This window comes from Trichophyton benhamiae (assembly GCF_000151125.1).
Source record: "Trichophyton benhamiae CBS 112371 chromosome Unknown contig00075.49, whole genome shotgun sequence".
NCBI lineage: Eukaryota > Fungi > Ascomycota > Eurotiomycetes > Onygenales > Arthrodermataceae > Trichophyton > Trichophyton benhamiae.
The window spans coordinates 16966-38286 of record NW_003315103.1 but is presented as its reverse complement, the minus strand read 5'-3'; the positions used below and the strand labels follow the sequence as shown (position 1 = coordinate 38286).

Below are 21321 nucleotides of genomic sequence, written 5' to 3'. Positions count from 1 at the left end.
AGATTTTCATTTGTAAATATTAATGATTATGTTTACTGTCTGTACATGTTGTTTCTCTTAGTATATAACACTGTGGCTAGTCAATAACTGTTTGCTTTATTTGAAATCCTATATTGGGCCTATCAACAGCCCCTCTCTGCGTGATACCTACCAGTTACTAGTACTTACTGCTAGGGAGTTGCATTTAATTAGACCTGTGGGGCCTGTATGAAATTTTGACCTGATGGTCCATTTAACTACTTTAACTCACTGGTTAACTAGTTAGTTAATCCCTTCCAATTAACTACATCAACTCTGATTCCCATTCAGGACCTGTACCGTTCCCGTTGCTGCTGTCGCCATGCGGTATAACTGCGCAAGCACCCACCGGCCGCAGCTCAAGGACCTGTGTCAGACACCCCCGGGGAGAGACTACCCGGTTCAGGCGCCATCCGGTATTTTCCACTATGGTTCTGTACTCATCCAGTGTCCTCTCCTTATTTCTGCAGCGGGCGAGCATCCGGATATCTGCATACCGGGCTCCTCGCCCCACACGGCCATCAAAAAGGACAGATTCCACTATTAGTACACGACTGATGCCTGTTTTTATGGTTATTGTGTCTCGAATCCGTCGAAGCAGTTTAACGCAGTCCTCGTCGCCCCAGTTGTGCAAGATCCATCGCAGTATATATACAGAGGATTCAGGTAATGGATCCTTGAAAAAGTCTCCTCCGGTGATGGATGCAACTCGTTTTGCAAGCGGGTCATCCAGTGGGAACTTCTGTCGCAGGATTTCCGCCGTCGATGGAAGTTCAAATGCTGCCGCTGTTGCATCTGGGAACTTCTCCAGGTATGTACGGATAAAGTCTCCAGCGCCCGCACCGATATCGACAATGGTCTCGCTCTTGACATCCTCCCAGGGGTAATCAGCTAGGAGACCAGGGGCCTCTACGACGCTTCCAGTACCTGTCACCTTATGGAAACCGGCAGCCCTGCCAGTGTCTGCAAGGAACTGGTAGATGGGTTTGTCAGTGTTATAGAAGAGCTCGGTCGCCGTCTTGGGCTGATCACTCTTGAGTTGGCTGGGCAGATGGGACAGAAGATCATAATACTCGCGAGGGAAAAAGTCAACCCAGTTGATCCAGGTGGCCCAGTGATCTTTGCGAAGGAGGTTGGACAGCCGGTTGTTAGACAGTTTGCCAGTCTGGAGGTCCCGGTGGAAATAACCCATCTCATGGAGATAGCGGATTATCTGGGAAAGCCCTTGTTCATAGAGGCCTGCAGCGCTGGCGAGCTGGGAAATGCTACATGGCTGGAGCGTTTGGACATGGTCGGCCAAGTGATACTCTGAGGCACAGAGCAACACTTTGCTGTTGGTAAAAGCTGCACAGCAAATCAGTACAATGCAGTTATACCGCAAGAGGAAGAGGTTGTGAATCTGTACCAAACACCCCATCCACTAAAAGCATATGGGGAGGAGTCAAAATCAGGAGGAGCTTGTCTAGTGCCTGCACAACGTCAAGGAGCTTCTGATACACCGCAACGGATGTCCCTGGAGATGTCGGGGAGATATCATGAAATGACCTGAGCTCTCCTGAGAGAGGGCCTTCAAGCTGCTGTAGAGCATGCTCAATATTCCAGCTCAAGTGCTCAAGTTCGTTTTCCATGTCTGATTGCGTAACTAGTTACTGGCGTTGCGCTGTACGGGGGAAGCGAGTCTGGGTGAATTGGATTTTGAATAGCTAATGGATATCCAGAGACGCCATGTGTTGAGCAACAACGAAAGATATACTGCGCCAGAGTATGCTGCAATGACTTCCCCAATCCTTTCTGGACCAAGCCGAACGGACTTCGGTGGATATTATAATATCTACGGTGCCTAGTTATACCCGCCGAGATGCCGGCTGCGGCGCCGCAATGGTTTAACTTACCGGTTAACTGACAAGGGCTAGAAAGAAAAAGGCGAGGAAGAGTGTGCGATAGCCCGGTTGACTATGTTGACTGCTATACTAGTGCTTAATATCAGTTTGCTCCATGGATGGTTGATAGAAACCAAGAGATAATAATTTGGGATCGCAGCAATCACCACTACTAGGGCATTTATAACGAGTTGAATAGGAGATACCGAAAATGAAACAGCAGGTAGAGTATCTCCTTGACCACTTTCGCGAAGAGGTACAACAACATCCAGCGTCAATTGCGATTGAGGATGGAACGAAGTCTCTAGACGAGTCAGCCTGGCCAAAGGTCAGTTACGCCGAGCTTGACGCTCTATCTGATGCCTGGAGTAGACAACTGGCAGTGGCCGGCGTGGGTCCGGGCTGTATAGTTCCTCTGATATCCACCAGGTCCATCGCTATGGTTGCAGCGGTACTGGCAATCCTCAAGCTGCGCGCTGCATATGTGCCCATCGATGCAGACTCTTGGGGTAAGGACCGCATAAATGGAGTGCTTGCAAGGATTTCTCCGCAGATTGTTGTATCGACTGCGGGTTGCTTAGGGGGTGGCCACCCGTATCCGGTTCACTACTTTGAGGAGCCTGGTATACCCAACTTGGCTATGGGCAATGACATCAGCACCCCGAGCCATTATCTCCGGTCATGTTATAGCGGAGACGACCTTGCATATATCATATTCACATCTGGAACGACAGGGCAACCAAAAGGGGTGATGGTCGGCTTGGAATCCATATCTCGGTATGTGAATGAAGGCGGAGACCTGCCGTTCAACTTCAACACCAGGCACGGAACGCGGGTATTATTGATTTGTTCAATTGCTTTTGATGGTATGTTTCCCGAAAGGCCGTGTTGAGAGATAGTATCTTACCTGACAAAACTGTGTAAAGTGTGCGCAGGAGTTGTATTTAGCACGATATGCAATGGAGGAACCCTCATACTTGCCGACCCGCCCACCCTTGAAGCTGCCGCTAAGACTTGTCACGTCTTGCCACTAACTCCAAGCATCCTGTCTTCGTTGGATCCAGATGCTGGGTTTGACAGAGTCGAGAAAATATTCCTTGGTGGCGAAGCTCCTGCGGAACCTTTGATCCAGGCCTGGTGCTCCCCCCAGCGGCGACTGTATAACTCCTATGGTCCCACAGAGACGACATGCACCGTGTTAATGAGCGAGCTTGTGGCTGGATTGCCGATAACAATTGGCTATCCCATACCATATAGCACTGTCAGTCTGCTGGATGCTGAGGGATTGGAATCATCTGAAGGAGAGATTTGTATTTCTGGATCAGGGCTCGCCTTGGGTTATTTCCGTGACCCGGAGCGCACTGCATCCTCCTTCGTCAAACTGAATGGACAGAAATTGTACCGAACTGGCGATTATGGGAAACATACCAAGAATGGCATACAGTTCTGTGGGCGTAGGGATAGCATGGCTAAGAACCGGGGGTTTTTGATCAACCTTGAAAGCGACGTTGAGCCTGCGTTGCTATCGTTCGAGAAGGTAACCCGTGCAGCTGCTTGCATGGCCAATGGCAAGCTCATCGCATTTGTTACTCCAGTTGAAGCGAGAGACGGCCTCCGCGAATATCTCTCAGCCAACATCCCGTCATTTATGGTGCCGGACATCGTATACTCGATGGACACGTTTCCTACCACTGTAAACGGGAAAATCAACCGGCAGAGTCTTGTGCAGATTCATGAAGCTTCCCAGGACACAGATGATAGCTTTCTGGAAGTAAGACTTAGTGGAACTGAAGCAATCCGCAGAGCCATATCCTACGTTCTCCAGCAGCCAATGGATCAGGTCACCAATGCTTCATCCTTCCGGCACCTTGGAGGAAATTCCCTTGCAGCAGTCTTACTTGCTTCAATTCTAAGGAAAGCGGGTTTTGCTATTAGTGTTGGTCAGATATTATTACTGGACATTGTTGACAAAATGGCTGGAGCATTGAAAGAGGCTGAGAATGCCGTGAAATCCCCTCCAACATCAGGACAGTTTGGACATTGCCTGGGCGAGGCAATTTCCGGGGCCAACTTCCCTGGGAGTGAAGCCCTCGCATCTATGACTGATATTCAGACAAGAATGGTTCGGGCAAGCATAGCTACCCCTGGGCTTTCTTTTATAAAGGCATCGTTTACCCTTGAACATCCAGGTAGAGATGACTTCACAGCTACCTTACGTGCCGCCTGGGAGTCCATACATAAACGTCATGGAATTCTGCGGACGCATTTTGTCTTGACGGAACCGGAGGTCCAGGTAATATACCGTGACGCGAAGATCGCTTGGACAGAACGCACGATTGCAGAAACAGACTGGGACACTGCCTGTCGTCAGGAAGAGGATTTTGACTTCAGCCAATTTTCAAAATTTGATCCTGGGGAGCGGTGCTCCTTGTCCAAGATAACCATTGTGACGATACCAGGCATTCGGACTCGATTTATCTGGACTGTGCACCACAGCCTGATTTATGGGTGGTCTATGTCAACGTTGATAAAAGAAATGGCATTCTACCTGAACAATAAACCGTTACCACCAGATCCTCCACAGTTTAAACATGTTGCCGTGTCTATAGATCAGTTGCGCCGCAAATATTCGAGCAAGGCAATATCATTTTGGAAAGCGTATACGGAGGGATACGTTCCCGTGCAAACACTTCGATTGCCGCCTCCGTCTGATATCAACGATTATAAACAGGCAACTTTAACCCAGAATCTTACAATCAGCGTGTCTGCGTTGGAGAAGGCTGCCAGAGACCAATATTCTGTCACGCCCGCAACTCTTCTCTATGCAGCCTGGGGTATTCTTATATCAAGATATACCGGAACTGATCGTACTATATTGGGCGCTGTTCTGTCTGGACGAAATTTGGAAATTCCCGGAGTGCAAAATGTCATCGGCCCCCTGATAAATACGTTACCCCTTAAAGTAGATGCCAATGAGTCCCAGACGGCATACGTTTTTGTGCGGGGAGTATTCAGAGCACTATGCGAGATTTTGCAGTATCAGTGGTCTCCCTTTACCGTGATCCAAGAAGGTAGCGGCTATAACCCTGCAAAGCTATTTGACACCATCTTTGCCTTGCAGTATGATTTTCCCCAAATGAAGGATATGTTCAGCCGAGACTCTTTACCTCGAGACGTGAGGTATACCGAAGCGACTGAAATTCCCCTCACTGTTTTGCTAGACAGTGATGATAGCAGGTTTATTGCTCGATTTATATACCGACGGTCATATTTCAGTGACACCACTATTATACAGATGTGTCGCCACTTTGACAACCTACTAACGGGCCTTGTTGACGCTTTACCGGCCGCAAATATTAGCACGGTCACCCGTACGATGTTTAGCGCTCCAGAGTACCAGGCATTAACAGCAAAGGCATTGCCGCCAAATTATCTTTCTCTCGGGGAAAGCCTATCAGATGCAATAGAGAAAGCCATCGAGTGCTACCCAAACCTATGCGCTGTGGAAGGCTTATCACGCTCCTTATCATACCATGAATTCGGTAGGGTAACAGCAAATATTGCGGAACAGCTTAGAAAGTCTGTCAAATTAGGGGATGTGGTATGTGTGATCTGTGATGGCTCAATTACCTGGTTAATTGCAATGATTGCGGTTATCAGAGCCGGTGCCGTTTACTGTCCGATCGACCAGAAGCTTCCACAGGCAAGAATGGAGTACATGGTTGAAAACAGCAGTGCATCATTGATAATTCACTGTAATGCCAAACAAGACTTGGTGATCAATGACACCCCTTGTTTCAACATCATCAAAGCCATGGCAGAGATCGCATATACAACGACTAAATGTAGGGAGAGTACTCCCACCGCTGATGATGTAGCATGCTTGATCTACACTTCAGGCAGCACTGGGTTTCCTAAAGGTGAAATATTCATGCACCGCCAGATTTCCTAACGTTTCTCAAGCCTGGATGCTAACCTGTCCCTAGGCATTCCCTTGAAACATAAGGGTATCCTGAATGTGATCTCTCACGAGAAGGGGAGGCTATGTTCTACTCCTGGACAGCGAAACGCACAGATGTTATCACTCGGTTTCGATTGCTGTATAAAAGAAGTATTTGCTACTCTTTGCTTCGGAGCAACTCTAGTCCTTAAAGATCCGGCAAATCCGATAGCCCATCTTTCTCGAGTCGATGCTACCATGGCCACTGCCTCTTTGCTCACATCCTTAGAGCCAGGCGATTTTCCAAGCCTGGCAGTGATCATGGCTGCTGGCGAAGTTCTGTCCCAAAGCCTCGCTGATAAATGGGCTACAGGGAGGACACTGATAAACGGGTATGCTCCCGCGGAAAGTACACTTATTGCTACGGTGGCAACAATATCTCCCGGGGATAAAGTATCAATTGGACGACCATTAACGGGGATGTCTTGTTACATCTTGGACTCCAAGCAGCGGCCAGCCCCGATTGGAGTGAGTGGAGAGATATGCTTAGCTGGAATTCAGATCACATCTGGATATCTCTCCAATGAGGGGGAAACAGCTAAGCGATTTCTTCAAGACCCATTTAACCCCGACCAGGCCATGTTTCGTACTGGTGACATTGGCCGCCTAGGAGATGATGGCAACATCAACTTTGTTGGCCGCGAGGATAACCAGATTAAACTACGAGGTTTCCGGATAGACCTTGGGGAAGTCCAGAATACCCTGTCCCAGGTGGCCACTGAGGCAAAAGATGTAGCTCTAGTGGTATCAAATGATACCCTAGTTGCCTTTGTCACCCCCGAAACACTTGACATTGACCAACTTGTAAAGGGGCTGGAATCGCAGTTGCCAGAGTACGCCATTCCAAGCCAAATTATAACCCTTGCTACGCTCCCAACCTCTGCAAACCACAAGGTGAACGCATTGGCCCTCAAACAACTAATAAACCATACAGCCCCGACGGCGAGCCTTGTAGAGCTTGAGACACCTATTCAAAGGACCATCGCTGAGATCTGGGCAGATGTCCTTGGGCATGAACTCGGCAAAATGCCTATTAGTCCAAATTCTCGATTCTTTGAACTTGGAGGCCACTCTTTGCTGCAAATCAGAGTAGCGCAGGCAATATCAAAGCAATGCAACATCCACCCTATGCCACTGAGACAGGTTATATATCATCAGAGCCTGCGGGAACTATCTTTGGCAGTCAAGAAGTTGATTGACTCTCAGGAAAAACAAGAGCGAGTAACACGTTTCCTGGAAACGTCTCCACTAGTACGGGAGAACCAGTTACCACTGTCGCCTCTTGAACAAGAATTATTTCTCAACCACCTAATCTCGGATGGTTCAACTGCTGGGAATATGATCTTTGCGTGTAAGATTCTGGGCCAGATAGACCCAGTATCATTAGCTAGGGCATTCCAGCAAACAGCTATGAACGAAGAAATATTCCAGGCTCGGTACCACGTTGCTGACGGTTTCATGATGCGACACCTGGTCAAAGACAGGAGTAACATTGTCAGAGTCACTAATACGCATGACCCAATGTCGCTTATTCACAAAACTGCTAGAAAATCATTTGATTTGAGCACAGGGCCGCCATTAGAGGTTGTCATTATTCCATGCACCACTGTGAAGGCTATACTTTTGATAGTGATGTCGCATGTAGTAGGAGATGCTACAACAATGGCAACATATCTTGAGCAAGCCTCGGATAGATACAAGCAATTGCAGACCCCCAATGCTTCAGACATACATTTCAGAACGCCAAAGGAACTGACATACATCGATTGGGCTGGATGGGTTAAAATACCACAATTAAGTCTTCAGTCCCAAAATTTTTGGACCAAATACCTTTCCAAGTTGCCAGAACCACTAACATTTGGCAGGGCTCCTGCCGGAAGCCTAACGTATACCGGCTCCTTGAGGTCTTGGACTTTACCAGGTTCCATGCTTCAGAGTCTTACTCGTCTTGCTACAAGATCTTCCACCACAATGCATCAAATTGTGATTGCAGCTCTGTTCTTGGCCCTACAATGTGTAGATAGGCGCAATGATATCATTTTTGCGGCTCCTTTCACACATCGGATGGAGCCTGGGACGGAGACAATGGCAGGGCTGTTTCTTGACCGTCTTCCTATTCGTATCCAGTGTGGTCCAAACGAAGTCGAATCACTACTACACTTCCTCACGGCAGTCAAGCAAAGTAGCCAACGTGCGCTGGAACACGTTCTGCCTTACCGCGAAATCCGCAAACTCCTACCATACAAACCAAGCCTTTCAGATCCCCTGTTCAAAGTCATGGTAACGTACCACACTGCCTCCGATATGAAACCGGCATTTAGGCTTGAAGGGGCTGAGATTCAAAATATACCATGCCATAATACAGGAGGCTCCAAGTTTCCTCTCTCTATAGAGCTCACTGAGATTGAAGACTCCGAGGTTCGTGTTGATATAGAATATGACCTTGGTTGTATCGCGGAAAACACTGCGGAACGGATACAGTACGCAATCGGATATACCCTGCAGCTTATGGTCCTGGATACAGCTCCAAACCGTATAAAACACCTAGTGATATCGTCTTTTGGAGATTTCGATAGATACAAACCTTCAGACAGTACAGATGGTAGGGAAGAGGAGAAAAGGGGAAGGAGGGATAACGAAACAACACTGCAACATCAGAATACCAACGGCTTGGAACGACTGGTGACTGGTATCAGGGATGCAATGTGCCAATGTCTAGGCCTAGATAATAAGGCCGTGCTTCTCCACCAGTCATTCTGGGAGCTAGGAGCTCAGAGTATAGACGCAATACAGCTACAGCATATATGTAGCAAGCATGGTTTTGGAATCAGGCTTCGGGACATATTTGAATCCAATGATATAATGGAGCTAGCAATCTGTACTTATGGTAGCATTTAGATGGTTAGTCTAAATATCATTGTTCCTTCTCCAGAGCCTATCTCTCTAATATACCAAACACAAAGTCACAGTGGTAAACTGGCGATTATTGCAGTACCCCCCGGGCCGCTGGTATTGAAGATCCGCTTAGAGGTCTATCGGAGGGGATATTCAAATCGGCGACCGAAATTTGCATCCCCGACACCGAAGTAATAAGACACGGATTGGATCGAGACTGTTGCAATTGGACTTGGCTGATAACATATATAACATATATAAGTGCAGGGGAAACCAAATCAAGAATCATCCCGGGAAAATAAAGCAACAGGAATTTTCTGGCAAAGATCCATTCCAGTTAAGCCAATATGGCAATCAGCGCCGAATCTTTGATCTTGACACCCGCTGAGGTGAAAACACATGTTAATGATATCCAAGGTGCAGCTGTGCATGGGAAAGGAACGACGAAGATATCAAACGGTAATAACGATAGACCCGAACCCACGGGAGAAAGCTTTTCCACACCGTACGATGTCCTTACAGCTGCCCTCCCGTTACCTGCTCCAACATCTTCAACTGGGTATTGGTGGCGAAAGACAGGTCCCCTGATGAGCAGCCTTCTAGAAAAGGCGAATTACCCCCTTTATAAGCATTACAAATACCTTCTTCTCTACCATACCCATATCCTCCCATTGCTGGGGCCCCGACCAATTGAAAATTCGGCGCAATCGTCAGACAATGAAGCATGGAAATCTTTCCTGACTGATGACTATTCCCCCTTGGAGCCAAGTTGGAACGTGAGTGGCAGTTCTGATTTTCGGAGTACGATAAGGCTTGGGATTGAGCCAATTGGTTTTGATGCTGGAACAGCCGTAGACCCATTCAACCAGGCATCAGTTGCACGGTTCTTTCAGTCTCATAATGCAGCAGAGGTTGGAGTAACGGGCGGCTTGTTTGAACACTTCCGAAACGAACTCTTCGTCGGTCCTGAATCATATACAGCCATAAGGGAAACTCTGCCTAAGGGTGAGCACGTAACGCAAAATTTTCTGGCATTTGACCTGGACGCAGACCGTATAACTACCAAGGCGTACTTTTTCCCTATTCTCAAGGCACTGGTTACACGCCAAAGCACAATAAAGGTGCTCTCTGGATCCATTATGGCTCTTGCAAAGAAGTCCCATGTGTGGGGCGCGCAGACAGTCGCGGCGGTATCAATTTTGGAGGCTTGGATTGCCAGCTATGATGGAGCAAAAGCAGAAATGATCAGTGTGGATTGCGTGGATGATGTCGAATCCCGTATCAAAATATATGTCCGAATTCCTCACACTTCTTTGCGAATAGTAAAGGAGGCCTATTGTTTGGGTGGGCGTTTGATGGATGACAACACGGCTGAGAGTCTGGCTCTTCTGGATACTACCTGGAGGACAATGTTCAGAGCGACTGATGAGGACACAGAACTGCCTCATAACAGCCATAGGACAGCGGGGACAATCTTCAATTTTGAAATACGCCCAGGAAAATGGTTTCCAGAGCCGAAGGTATACCTTCCAATACGTCATTATTGTGATAATGACTTGCAAATAGCAGGTAGACTACAGGAGCTCTTTGGGAAGCTTGGCTGGTATCAGATGGAGAGAGATTATCGAAGAGATTTCGAAGACTTGTTGTAAGTTCCTGGGAAATGCCTATTATCATTCCGAAATTGATGTTAGCGTGGTCTGAAGGATGGAGAATGCTGACTTGGGCGTAGTTCACACCACCCACTTTCCGCGTCAACGGGAACACATACGTACCTTTCATTTTCATACAAGAAGAAGAAAGGAGTTTATATGACCATGTATTATAGCCCGCGGGTGTACAGCACACGGGAGGAAATGATGGACCATATTTAATGCACTCGAAGGTGGTGCAGGCTCCATTAAAGGGAGGTGTCGTGGATTTTTTCTTCCTCGGTGGTACAATGGGGTTAGTTATTCATCATGTGAGAGAGAGACCTGCAATTCAAATAAATATTGTTATTACTACTATCATCGACTGTTATATTCTCCTTTCAGTGCAGAACAAGCCGAAGGAAGGGACACATCTGATCGTACCCTCACACCTTAGTATGAATTAGGATCAGTGGGGTCAACATTCCAAAATCCCTAAAAATATATGTTAGGAAAGCAGTAGTAATTCAAGGACTATATTACTTACCCAGTCAAAAGTCAAAGATGGATCCTGCATACCTAGACTTCCCATGCCAAATAACGAAGATAAATGCAGTCCTTGTGTTGTTGAGTCCTCTGATACACGTCGAGATTCTTGGAGCGACTGGGCTAAATCCACAGACTCTTGATATATGTAGTAGGTATCATTTGACGGGGTCGAAGGTAAAATACTGGGAGTGTTCTTGGCTAAACAATTGGAGATAATTCGGTTAATAACGTTCCATGTAGAACTGTGCTCCGACCCCCTTGCATCAGTTGTCTTCTTCAGGACAGCTAGTGCACGGGACCGGAGTGAATGATGGGTCGGGGTTTGGAATTCCGGAGTTCCAAGCTCGGATACAATGTGCATAATTGCCTGGAAGCAGGCATGTCCCCCGATATGCCACTGGAATTTCTCTGCGTCCTTGTCATCGGGCATCATATTCATGCTCTCAACCAAGCTAATGGACTTTGTAAGAACACTATACTGCTAGTTAGTATCACATCCAATACGTGATCCAGAACCGGTATAACTAACGTCTCTCGAATCTCCGGATCCACAACGGCCTCCCGATACTGTTTTGGAGTCCGTAACCAAAATATAGACCAGCAACGCCATTCAATAACAGCAGCGAGACCAAGAGCTAGGCGTTGGTTTGCAACATTTGGGTCACAATACTGCAGGTACTGTGTTTGTAAGTGGACAGTCATTTCATCAACCATATTTCGGATTTCAATGAATAGTGACTGAAGTTCTGTGATAGGATATATATCGTTGTTCCCATTAATACCTAGAGACTTAAGCCGTCGTTCTAACCGATACGTGCTGCGAATAATTCTCCTAAAGCAGTGGATTCCATTCAAGCGAATTAAGTGGCCGGTCATATCTGTGAATCCAGGTGGTGAGTATGTCCCTGCCACCAAGGGTTCGCCTTCGACAAGGTCATTGTCATTAATATTCCGTGGTAAAAGAGTTGTGTAGTCCTCATCGGCTATAGTAGGTTCTTGGCCTCTACCTTCTGCCGAACGGAAGTCTAGATAGCATATCTGATGCCATAGCCTGCGGCGAATCTCGACCTGCACGACGTCCATATTATTTGAAGGAAATAACGAAGGTTCTCTATGAAGACCCTGTGAAAGCGCTATCCGCATGGCAAGGCCTAATAGTGTCCACGTCCTCGACATGTCATCCTCCCGAGACTGGCAAGTCTATGTTACACGGTAAGACAGAAGCATATACAATAGAAGAGGGTGATATTAGACTTACTAATAGAAGTACAAAGGCTTGTAGAACTTCAATTCTAGGAGTCGTCAGGAAATCTTCTCTTCCAAGGCCGTATTCCACACCTCGCTGAAACCTAGCAAGGAGCGGTCCCTTTTCAGTAGCAAAGCGCGCTTGAACAGCCTCGGAAGATAAACTATTGATAGAGGAGTAGAATATTGCCAGAGCAAGGGGTTCAAACGTGTGTATCGCAGGGTATGGAGTTTGTGTAGTACCATTGTCCGTTGAAGTTTGGGAATTGGGCCCATATATCTCCATGGTGTACTGAAGAAATCGTTTTCGAAGGGAAGGTTTATGAACTAGCCTCGTCATCGGATCCACATTGGAATAAAATATATCTAGCAGTGTGAAGCATTCCTCAGCTGTCTTGGGTACCCACGGTGCTAGACTATCCGAGGGAACCTCAGTAGAAAATGGAAAGGGTTCAATCGTTTGTTCCAACGGTGAAGGGCTTTCTGTTGAAGTACCCTGGACATGGTCCCCAAGCAGCATTTTTACATCATGGATCTATAATCGTTAGAATGTCATAATATTGACTCTGAGAAGCGTAGTAAGTGATATTGGGTGTTGTACCTCATCTGCGAGGAGGGCATAATGGAGAGATGACACCCAACGAGATTGGCCACCTTCTGCCTCCAAGAGTAGCGCGCCGTCATAGCCATCAACTGAGAGGGTTTCGCACTTTAGATTCACAGCTTTGGTATCAGTTGTCGCGGAGCTTTGCCCGGCATTGGTGGGTGTCGGAGTGCCGCGAACTTGGCCAATGTGCGGGTCAGGAGAGTGAGTGGCGTTACTGCCACCAGTTATTGCTCGTTCAAGCAGTCTCTCCAGTCTTTCAAGACGATTCCGAATCTCATCCTGACCAGCACGGAGGTTGGGCCGTGGTGTCCGGTTGGTTGGTCGTCTGGAGGTCGCAGATGCGGCGGCGGGCAGATTCGACTGAGAGTTAACGTATGAACAGGCTCGATTGCCTCTTAGACATGGTGAGCACGTAGGTTGACCATGGTCACATTTGACCTTCCGACGACGACAAGTCAGGCACGCCGCGATGGCGCGCTGCCGAGTCTTTTGTATGCCCCCCGGTTGGCCAGTGCTGACCGATGGCAGAGCCCTTGGAGACGGGGCATCCATAAAAGCGTGAAAACGCTAACAGTCAGCGGTGCTCTGCTAGTTACTAGAGATGGTGTACGTATTCAGCCAGCAACTAATTGTATAAGCGGAGAGCGCCTTATATGGCGGCAGATCCTGATAGTGTTTGGGCTTGTGATGCCAACCGGCGGAGTCGCAACTTCGCAGCTTAACTCGATAACCAATGGTTAACTGGGATTAGCTTCCGAAGGTAGTGGATAAGGTTTGATATGGGTCACGTGACATCACAGACACACATTTACACCTCATGGCAAGTCATAACAAGTCGGAGAATTGAGTTCACGGTGAGGCTGAGTACTAGTGAGAATATTTATTGATTGATAATTTAGTATGAAAAGCTGCTAAATTCCGTCAAGATTGGAGTATATGCTGCAACAAGACGTATATACCGAAGGCAATTGGGGCAATTGGGAACAACGTTTTACTTCATGGGAGAAAATAACCAGCGGTTAACAGACACAGAGCGCAGGAAAAGGAAAAAGGATATGGACAACAAGTAACTGTTGACTCGATAGTGAAAATCAACATAACCTCGTCAAAAATGTAAGATAATTAGGACTTGAACTGCCTTGAAGCTGTTGAAAGTGGACTTGCCATCGTTTCTGGTAGTTAATCTGATCACGGATTCTCTGCGAGAATGAGCATGTCAATAGGAGCTAATCATACAGCCACGGTAATCATAAGAGCTTCTACCTCTTCCTTTTTGCGTTTGATGCATTGGTTCATATAATCCTGGTCCACGGTAGACAATTCTCGGTGGATATTCCGGGTTATCGGATCAGGTATCTCCAGCTTTGAGCCATCATGTTGCACAAAACTTGCATGACTGGGCTCACTGGGCTCTGAGGAGTCATTGACGAGGTTGTGCAGTGCATCTAGTGTTTGTTTGCCCTTTGAAAGAATCATTTTAAGGAGGACATTCTGGATTGCCTTTCCCTCTTCCTTGCTAACTTTGTAATCGCCGAGACAGCATGCAAGGATGTGAGACTCTCCAGGAGGCAGTATGCTACTATTGTTTATCGCGAGTAACTCGAACAGCTTGAAGATAAGCTCTATCGCCGAGAAGGTGAGTAAGATCAGGGGAAACGATTTGTCACATGTGCCGCAGGCAATGAAACGTTCACAGGTGTCTAATGTCGACGTCACTGATTTCATAGCTAAGTCAAATCGATCGGAAATATCACGGTTTGCCAGCTTGTGAAGCACCGCTATGTTTGTTGCTTGGGCCTGGACGCATGTACATGTATCCCTTGGTGGCCTGTAGGCTGAAGAATGGTGTGATTGAATCTCAGGTGTTGTGGGGGAGTTGGGCTCTGTGCCGTTGTCTGTAAAGGACTCTGCTTTGCCAGACGATATAGGCGTTGCGAGGCCTTCTAGACCTTCGGATCTGTTTCCCCCGGACGTATCTATAATTGACCTTAGGTCCACGGTCCACCCGTCTAAATCATGCAAGGATGATAGGCCTTCATCGTGCATGCCCGTAGACTTTAATCCTGGGTTGGTGTTTGTTACCAGTTGGGAGAGTGGTCCTTTAGGCAAGGACTCCTATCAAAATGAAATATTAGCGACCTTGAGACGGAAGCCGGTAGCAATAGCAAGTTGACACTGTAAATCCAGTCCACTCACCGTGTCCCAATGTTCGGATGCTATATACGAGGCGGGTAAAACTGTCAGAGGGTCGGGTATGCCAAAGGTCACATCTTCAAATCCATGATTCGGGTTGCTGGGCTCCTGGTTAAGAGTGGAATACAGTTCCATTTGCTGCTGCCGATGGGCTCTTTCAATGGTTTTGCGATTTTTGCACCCCTTGGGTTTACCTGCTCTATTTTGATATCCGTAGCGACAGGAAAGACCTTTAGAGGCGCAGCGGAAGCATGGAGACCCCCCAGAGCATTTGACTTTACATTGATGACACGAATCACAGGCAGACCGCAATTTTTGCTTCTGCTCCGTTTCTCGTCGTGGCTGTAGTGGTACAGACTGTTCCCAAGAAAGCATTTCGCCCGCCATCTTTGTGCAATATGTATGCAGCGTTTTAATGTGCAAGAAAGGAGAAATTCAGTGGCACAAGAGCAATGGTGGGGTAAGTTGTACTCTTATGGAAACAGAGTCTATTAGATGGCTTGAAATCCAAGACCCCTTGGAGATGGGACTGGAAAGCATTTGAATGAACAAATGGGGTACCATGCGATTCCCATGGATGCACCTAGCTTCTATGTATGCCCATGGAGGAAATAATACGAGAACGCAGCGAGATGCTGATACGAAGGCAAGCTGCGGTCTCGTGGAATAACAGGGATTTGATAGGCGTCAGACAAAATGGAGAATTAAGTGTGGAGCCACTACCATGGTCACCAGAGATATTGCCATGCTATTGCAGATGAAGGCTGGCAATCAACGTAGCTGACAGTTTCGATTTATGCTAGAGCATAAACCGCATACACCCACAGCCAGGAATGGGCAAATAAGACAACAAGAGCCTCAGAACTAGTGCATGGAGGAAACGAAGCCTCGACGCGTAGTTGGGCTATCGCCTATCATTGTTCTCATCCTACAGGATGACGATAATCCTTACCCCAGCATAAATAAAACACCGAAGTCATAAAATGTCATAAATATGCAATATAGGTCCGTTTGTAATGGGCTTTAGAGGTATATTTAGGCCTTTTCAAGCTTTGTCTTCCTTTGGTTACCTTGCGATAAGTCGTTGCAAGTATGGAGCGGTTTTCCATATATCTCAGTCATCCTATTATTCTCCATCATGTTCAATTAAATTTTATTGATTGGTTCTCCATGGTCTGTTGCCTGAATTTCGGCATGCAGGATCACAACCTTTGAATCCTATAAGCGTTTCAGCCTTCCTGCAACTTGGAGATGAACATCAATAGTGTGAGGGGGAAACACAATTGGCATATAGAACAAGATGATATTGAGAAAGGCTGAGAAATGAACAGCAAACAGGCGAGAGGCTAACGCAGCCCAGGAATCCAGGGTCGCAGACTGGAAGCGAGAGGGAGCCGGCAAGGAGAAATCCAGCGAGCAGGTAAGAGGCGAGCAACAACCAAATATAGGAGTTTTGAGAACTTGCAGGCCCCGAAACGGGCAGTAATTCATTTATTAAACACTTTTCAGCTCGCGGGGAAGCGAGAGCCGAGGAAGGACGTCAGAAAAAGGTGTCCAACGAGGAAAAATAAAATTCAAGCCCCAGATAAAAATAAAGAGCTTTGGACCCACTATTCCTCGGCCGAGCCCCATGGGACGCCAAGGCCCGAGGAGCGGACCCACTCAATTAACCTCGGCCGAGCGCCAAGACCTGCCGTGGTGGATCCCCCGGCGACTTTATGTCGTGGTCAGGTGATCACCCGCGAGCACCGACCTCTGTCCACTACGCCATGGCCATCCGCGAGCCCCTTATAAGCCCGCGCTCGGACAAACACGTTCGCATGCGGACCGAATAAGTCCCTCCAGCTCGCCAGATCATAACGGAATCAGTCAGTATGAGCTGGCAAGGCCGAGTATTGGGAGACCAACCCGAAGCCGAGATGTCATGGCGACCTCCCTGCCTTAAAACGATACCCTTTGCCATGGCTGGTTTCTGGGGAAGCTGTACTTCGCAGCCTCCTTGAATCCCAACGTCAAGCCTCCAACCCAGATCGATACTATCCAGGATGCCGGCTTCTCTATCGGATGACCCTCTATCTAAAGAAGAGGCTGAGGCTACTCCTGCCAATGCAAATCGTCTTGACCGTATCCCTCCAGATGGTGGTGCGAAAGCATGGGCATGTGTTGCCGGATCCTTTCTCTTGCAATTCTGTTCCTTTGGCTATGTGAATGCGTAAGTATCCCCAGAACACCTGTAATGGGTCTTTGAAGGGCGTCATCGCTTACTATTGTAGTTGTGGCGTTTTTCAGCTGTACTACCAGCAAACTATGTTCAGGGAACAAAGCTCATCAGCTTTAGCCTGGATTACAACCCTCCAGATATTTTTGCTCTTTTTGTTTGGCCCGGCGGTTGGGAAGTTGATTGACGTGTATGGATGTCGGAAGACGCTTCCCCCTTTCAGTATCATGGCAGTTTTCGCCGTCTGCATGCTTAGCCTCTGCAAGGAATACTGGCAAGTCATGCTGGCCCAAGGCGTTGCTTTTGGATTTGCTGCTGCTGGATTATCTCTCCCCGCGATGGCCACAGCTACACAGTGGTTCTCAACTAAAAAGGGCCTTGCCGTTGGAATTGTCTCCGCTGGCAGCAGCCTTGGGGGGATCATCTACCCATGTATGCTTCCTCGGCTAATTAAAGAGGTTGGCTTTCCCTCAGCCGTTCGCTGGACTGCCCTTATGCAAGGAATACTCCTGATTGTTGCCAATGTTCTCTGCTCTTCACCCTTTCCTCCTCTAAGCAAAGAACCTGCAGCCGATAAGGATAAAATTGCCTCTTCTAGCAGCGGACTACAGGGTTTCAAAAGCTGGCCATGGGCATTTTTCATACTGGGATGTTTTTTCACCATGTGGGGTCTCTTTGCCCCTCTCAACTACCTCCCTGAGATGGCAGCATTACACGGGTTTGGTGACTTCGCTCAATATACCCTAGCAATTGCCAATGCAGGATCACTTATCGGTCGAATTGTCCCTGGATGGGCAAGTGACATAATCGGACAGTTTAATGCCATGTGTCTTGTTACCACTCTTTCCGGTGTTTTGGTTTTAGCCTTTTGGCTTCCTCTAGAGTTTCATACCTCATTACCTGGTGTCATTATTTTCGCGTTGCTGTTTGGGTTTGTCAGTGGGGGATTCGTCAGCTTGGGACCTCCCTGTGTTGTTTCGCTTGCAGACGATCGAGTCGATGAAATTGGTGTAAAGCTTGGAGGTTTCTGTCTCGCAATTGCTCTAGGTGCGTTAACTGGGCTTCCTATCGAAGGTGCCATAAAGGATAGAGAAGGGGACAAGTTCATCGGCTTGATGTGCTTTGCGGGTGCAACCATGTTCCTGGGTGGATTTTGCACTGGAATTGCTCGAGTAATAAAGGGAGGATCACGGTTGATCAAAAAGGTTTAACCTAGTCTCTCCTATGGGGTTTTTCAATGCCCTCTGCTGACACTGTACCGCTAATCGATTTCAGTCAACCCACATTTTTTAACAGTTGACAGAACCCCGTCTCTAATCCCTACCTTTCCCCGCCTTTTTTTCTTTCGTTTATGATTACAACTATGTAGCGGCGTATAACTTCCTAATTTATATTTCGACTAGGCTTTCTGAGACTGTATTGCTGTTAACTAGCTGAATTTATTGAATTCATAAATGGTAGATGTATTTGCAGATATTTCATCATCGGACGATTATATCAACCGAATATTTAACTACTAATATTATTTATTTACGAAACGTGTCTGTCAGCCCTATCACCTATTCTGTAGACAAATCATTATGAGCTGGTAAGGCCGGGTAAATATGTCACAGTTACCAGGCTGCTATTCTTGCGTTCTATGGACGGCCCTTTCAAGGTAAACTAGAATACCGCGCCGTCGACGCCGATGTGATATATCCCGAAGACTGCCTCATTTAATCGCCGACAAGCACAGCTGGTACAAATACACGTAAGAAATCTTGATATTTATGAGTGCAGAATATTTTGGTAATAACTGAGAGTCAAACGAAGTGGACGAGCCATGGAGAGCATACACCCTTATCTTACCATAGACCTTTTACCGCCAGGTATTTGGGTTATAACATTGCTATTCCTGAGTATCGGCATCGTGCTGCTGTCTCCAAATGAAATAGCAGATGTTCTGGTTAATGTAAGTCCACTAAGCAGTCACTGATATGAATAACAAGTCCAGTACTCATATAAAACAGACTTTTTTAACCTCTACTCATCGTATCTATGATGCAACCGGTAAAAGGGTAATGACTGGGCCTCGATATAAGTTTCCCAATGGCCAGATGGTGGACAAGTTTTTGGATGCCAAAAACAAAAGCTGGGAATGGGAGAGGAAATATGGAAAGACTTACCGCATCTGGGCAGCAACTATACCTGAGGTGTATGGATATCCTCCCAATTGAACATAAGATATGGTGTCATTGTTAGAATGGAAGAAGGCTAACATTCTGCCCGGTTGTTGGAAAAGCGTGATAACCGACCCAGCAGATGTTGAGGTTCTATATCGTCAATCTACCGACCACCTGAAAGCATCTCAGGCAAACGCAGGCTGGCTCCTCACACAGCTCCTCGGTTCCGGTCTTGGGCTTATCAATGGAGGCCGATGGACTGGCTTACGAAAGGCACTCGACCCAACTTTCTCACACCAAGCATCCATGAACCTTCTACAAGAGAGCCTCAATGTTGGTGCGGCAGAGTATGTGGCCGATATTCATAAGTTTGCGTTGCCAGGCAAGAAGGGCACAGATGGAGATGGATTTATAATAAATGCCACGGAGTCTCTCCAGCAATATCCATTCTTCGAGGTGGCTTCAATATTCTATGGTAAGATGAGCAAGGATGAGCAAGAACAGCTCTGGGAGCTCGGCCGTCGTTATTCAGAGGTGTTTGCGTCAGTTGTGATGGGTGGCATCCATCGATTGAAACTGACAAAGTACCTCAATACAGCCACCTGGAAAAAAACGCAGCAGTACCAGGAGGCCTGGCACCAGTTTAATAATGACATGTACAAGTCCCGAGAAATCAAGGACCCTAGCTGTGCAATAGTAACTCTCATGGATGCGGCGAAGAAGGGAGAGTTGACTCAGGCTGAGGCAAGTTGTTTCCGTTAATAGCATGACAAAAAGCCATGATATACGCCACCTTTCAGCGCGACTAACTTTTTGTTTTGCAACAGGTATATGACACCATTGCAGAGTCGACATTTGCCAACCTTGATATTGTCACCCACGTCATTTCCTCATGTATCATCCTCCTGGCGGACGCTCCCAATGTCCAGACAGAACTTTTTGCAGAGATAGAAAAAAACAAGGGGAACAGTGAGGCATATATACCGCGAAAGGACACCCTCCTGCATTATTGCTTGATGGAATCACTGCGTCTCCGGCCAGTGTTAAGTGAGTCTGACTCTGAAGTAAGTTTGATGTAAACAGAAACTAACTTTATGGTTATAGCCTTCACATTCCCTGAGAACCCTCCTAGAGAGAAGACCCTGGGCGGTTTCGTTATCCCCAAACACACCACCATTATTGTTGACGCCTTCGCAATCAATATACGCAACCCATTTTGGGCCCCTGATAATCGCTCATACCGCCCTAGCAGGTTTGAAACTATAAAGCAAAGCCAGGTGAGACAACCTAGTCTGTGGGTTGTATAAGGTGTATCATCTCAGTTTTGACATATAACCTTTCTAGCTTCGCTATAACCTAGCAACATATGGGTATGGTCCGAGAAAATGCCTTGGGCAGCATATCGCCGATAAGATCATCAAATCTGTTGTATACCACCTGTTCGGCAGGTATAAAGTCTCGCTAGAACCAATGCAGGCGCTCGACGGAGAATTCAAAGTTGACAAGACAAGCTGGGTAGGGCTGTATGATGTCAATCTAAAGTTGAAACCGAGGGTAAGGGGCGTGGTATAGAGTGATTTGGCAAAATATTGCTTCCATGCTTCATCGATAAACTAGCCGAGTTATAGTGATACAAGGATGGAAACTATAGAAGTTGCGGTTGAAATTTGCCAATATGCCCGTTCCGCAGGGCCATTTTTGCCAGAGGATTTAAACTGTAGATTTAGATAAATTGCCGGCACAGATTTCAAGTAGGATCATGGCCGGGCCTGAAGACCACATGATAGGCGGTATAACTAAAAAAATATACACCGAGCTTCTCTTCGGTGAATATATAGCGACAATGAGATTAGGCCGAGCCTGAGATGGAGGGAATATCTGCCGACGGGGAATTATATATATCATCTGGGTTTGGTCTCGGTA

General features: G+C 47.1%; 7 protein-coding genes across 7 annotated transcripts; 4 read left to right on the top strand and 3 right to left on the bottom strand.

Moving 5' to 3' along the window:
* Positions 1 to 283: 283 nt before the first annotated feature.
* On the bottom strand, positions 284 to 1646 carry ARB_07863 (uncharacterized protein; the record flags this gene model as incomplete). Its single annotated transcript, XM_003013706.1, has 2 exons — positions 284 to 1362; positions 1424 to 1646. 2 exons carry the CDS (start codon positions 1644 to 1646, stop codon positions 284 to 286), a joined length of 1302 nt encoding a protein of 433 aa, XP_003013752.1.
* Positions 1647 to 2109: 463 nt separating this feature from the next.
* ARB_07862 (nonribosomal peptide synthase GliP) lies at positions 2110 to 8796 on the top strand (the record flags this gene model as incomplete). Its single annotated transcript, XM_003013705.1, has 3 exons — positions 2110 to 2764; positions 2834 to 5743; positions 5885 to 8796. The coding sequence occupies 3 exons, from the start codon at positions 2110 to 2112 to the stop codon at positions 8794 to 8796; spliced, it is 6477 nt and encodes a 2158-aa protein (XP_003013751.1).
* Positions 8797 to 9140: 344 nt separating this feature from the next.
* On the top strand, positions 9141 to 10667 carry ARB_07861 (uncharacterized protein; the record flags this gene model as incomplete). Its single annotated transcript, XM_003013704.1, has 2 exons — positions 9141 to 10441; positions 10637 to 10667. 2 exons carry the CDS (start codon positions 9141 to 9143, stop codon positions 10665 to 10667), a joined length of 1332 nt encoding a protein of 443 aa, XP_003013750.1.
* A 210-nt stretch (positions 10668 to 10877) lies between these two features.
* On the bottom strand, positions 10878 to 12738 carry ARB_07860 (C6 transcription factor, putative; the record flags this gene model as incomplete). Its single annotated transcript, XM_003013703.1, has 4 exons — positions 10878 to 10919; positions 10972 to 11446; positions 11503 to 12095; positions 12232 to 12738. The coding sequence occupies 4 exons, from the start codon at positions 12736 to 12738 to the stop codon at positions 10878 to 10880; spliced, it is 1617 nt and encodes a 538-aa protein (XP_003013749.1).
* Positions 12739 to 14055: 1317 nt separating this feature from the next.
* Positions 14056 to 15153, bottom strand: ARB_07859 (C6 transcription factor GliZ-like, putative; the record flags this gene model as incomplete). The annotated part of the gene is made up of 2 exons (XM_003013702.1): positions 14056 to 14940; positions 15022 to 15153. The coding sequence occupies 2 exons, from the start codon at positions 15151 to 15153 to the stop codon at positions 14056 to 14058; spliced, it is 1017 nt and encodes a 338-aa protein (XP_003013748.1).
* A 1910-nt stretch (positions 15154 to 17063) lies between these two features.
* On the top strand, positions 17064 to 18447 carry ARB_07858 (uncharacterized protein; the record flags this gene model as incomplete). Its single annotated transcript, XM_003013701.1, has 2 exons — positions 17064 to 17230; positions 17334 to 18447. The coding sequence occupies 2 exons, from the start codon at positions 17064 to 17066 to the stop codon at positions 18445 to 18447; spliced, it is 1281 nt and encodes a 426-aa protein (XP_003013747.1).
* Positions 18448 to 19296: 849 nt separating this feature from the next.
* On the top strand, positions 19297 to 20705 carry ARB_07857 (uncharacterized protein; the record flags this gene model as incomplete). Its single annotated transcript, XM_003013700.1, has 4 exons — positions 19297 to 19430; positions 19518 to 20142; positions 20226 to 20445; positions 20503 to 20705. The coding sequence occupies 4 exons, from the start codon at positions 19297 to 19299 to the stop codon at positions 20703 to 20705; spliced, it is 1182 nt and encodes a 393-aa protein (XP_003013746.1).
* Positions 20706 to 21321: the final 616 nt, after the last annotated feature.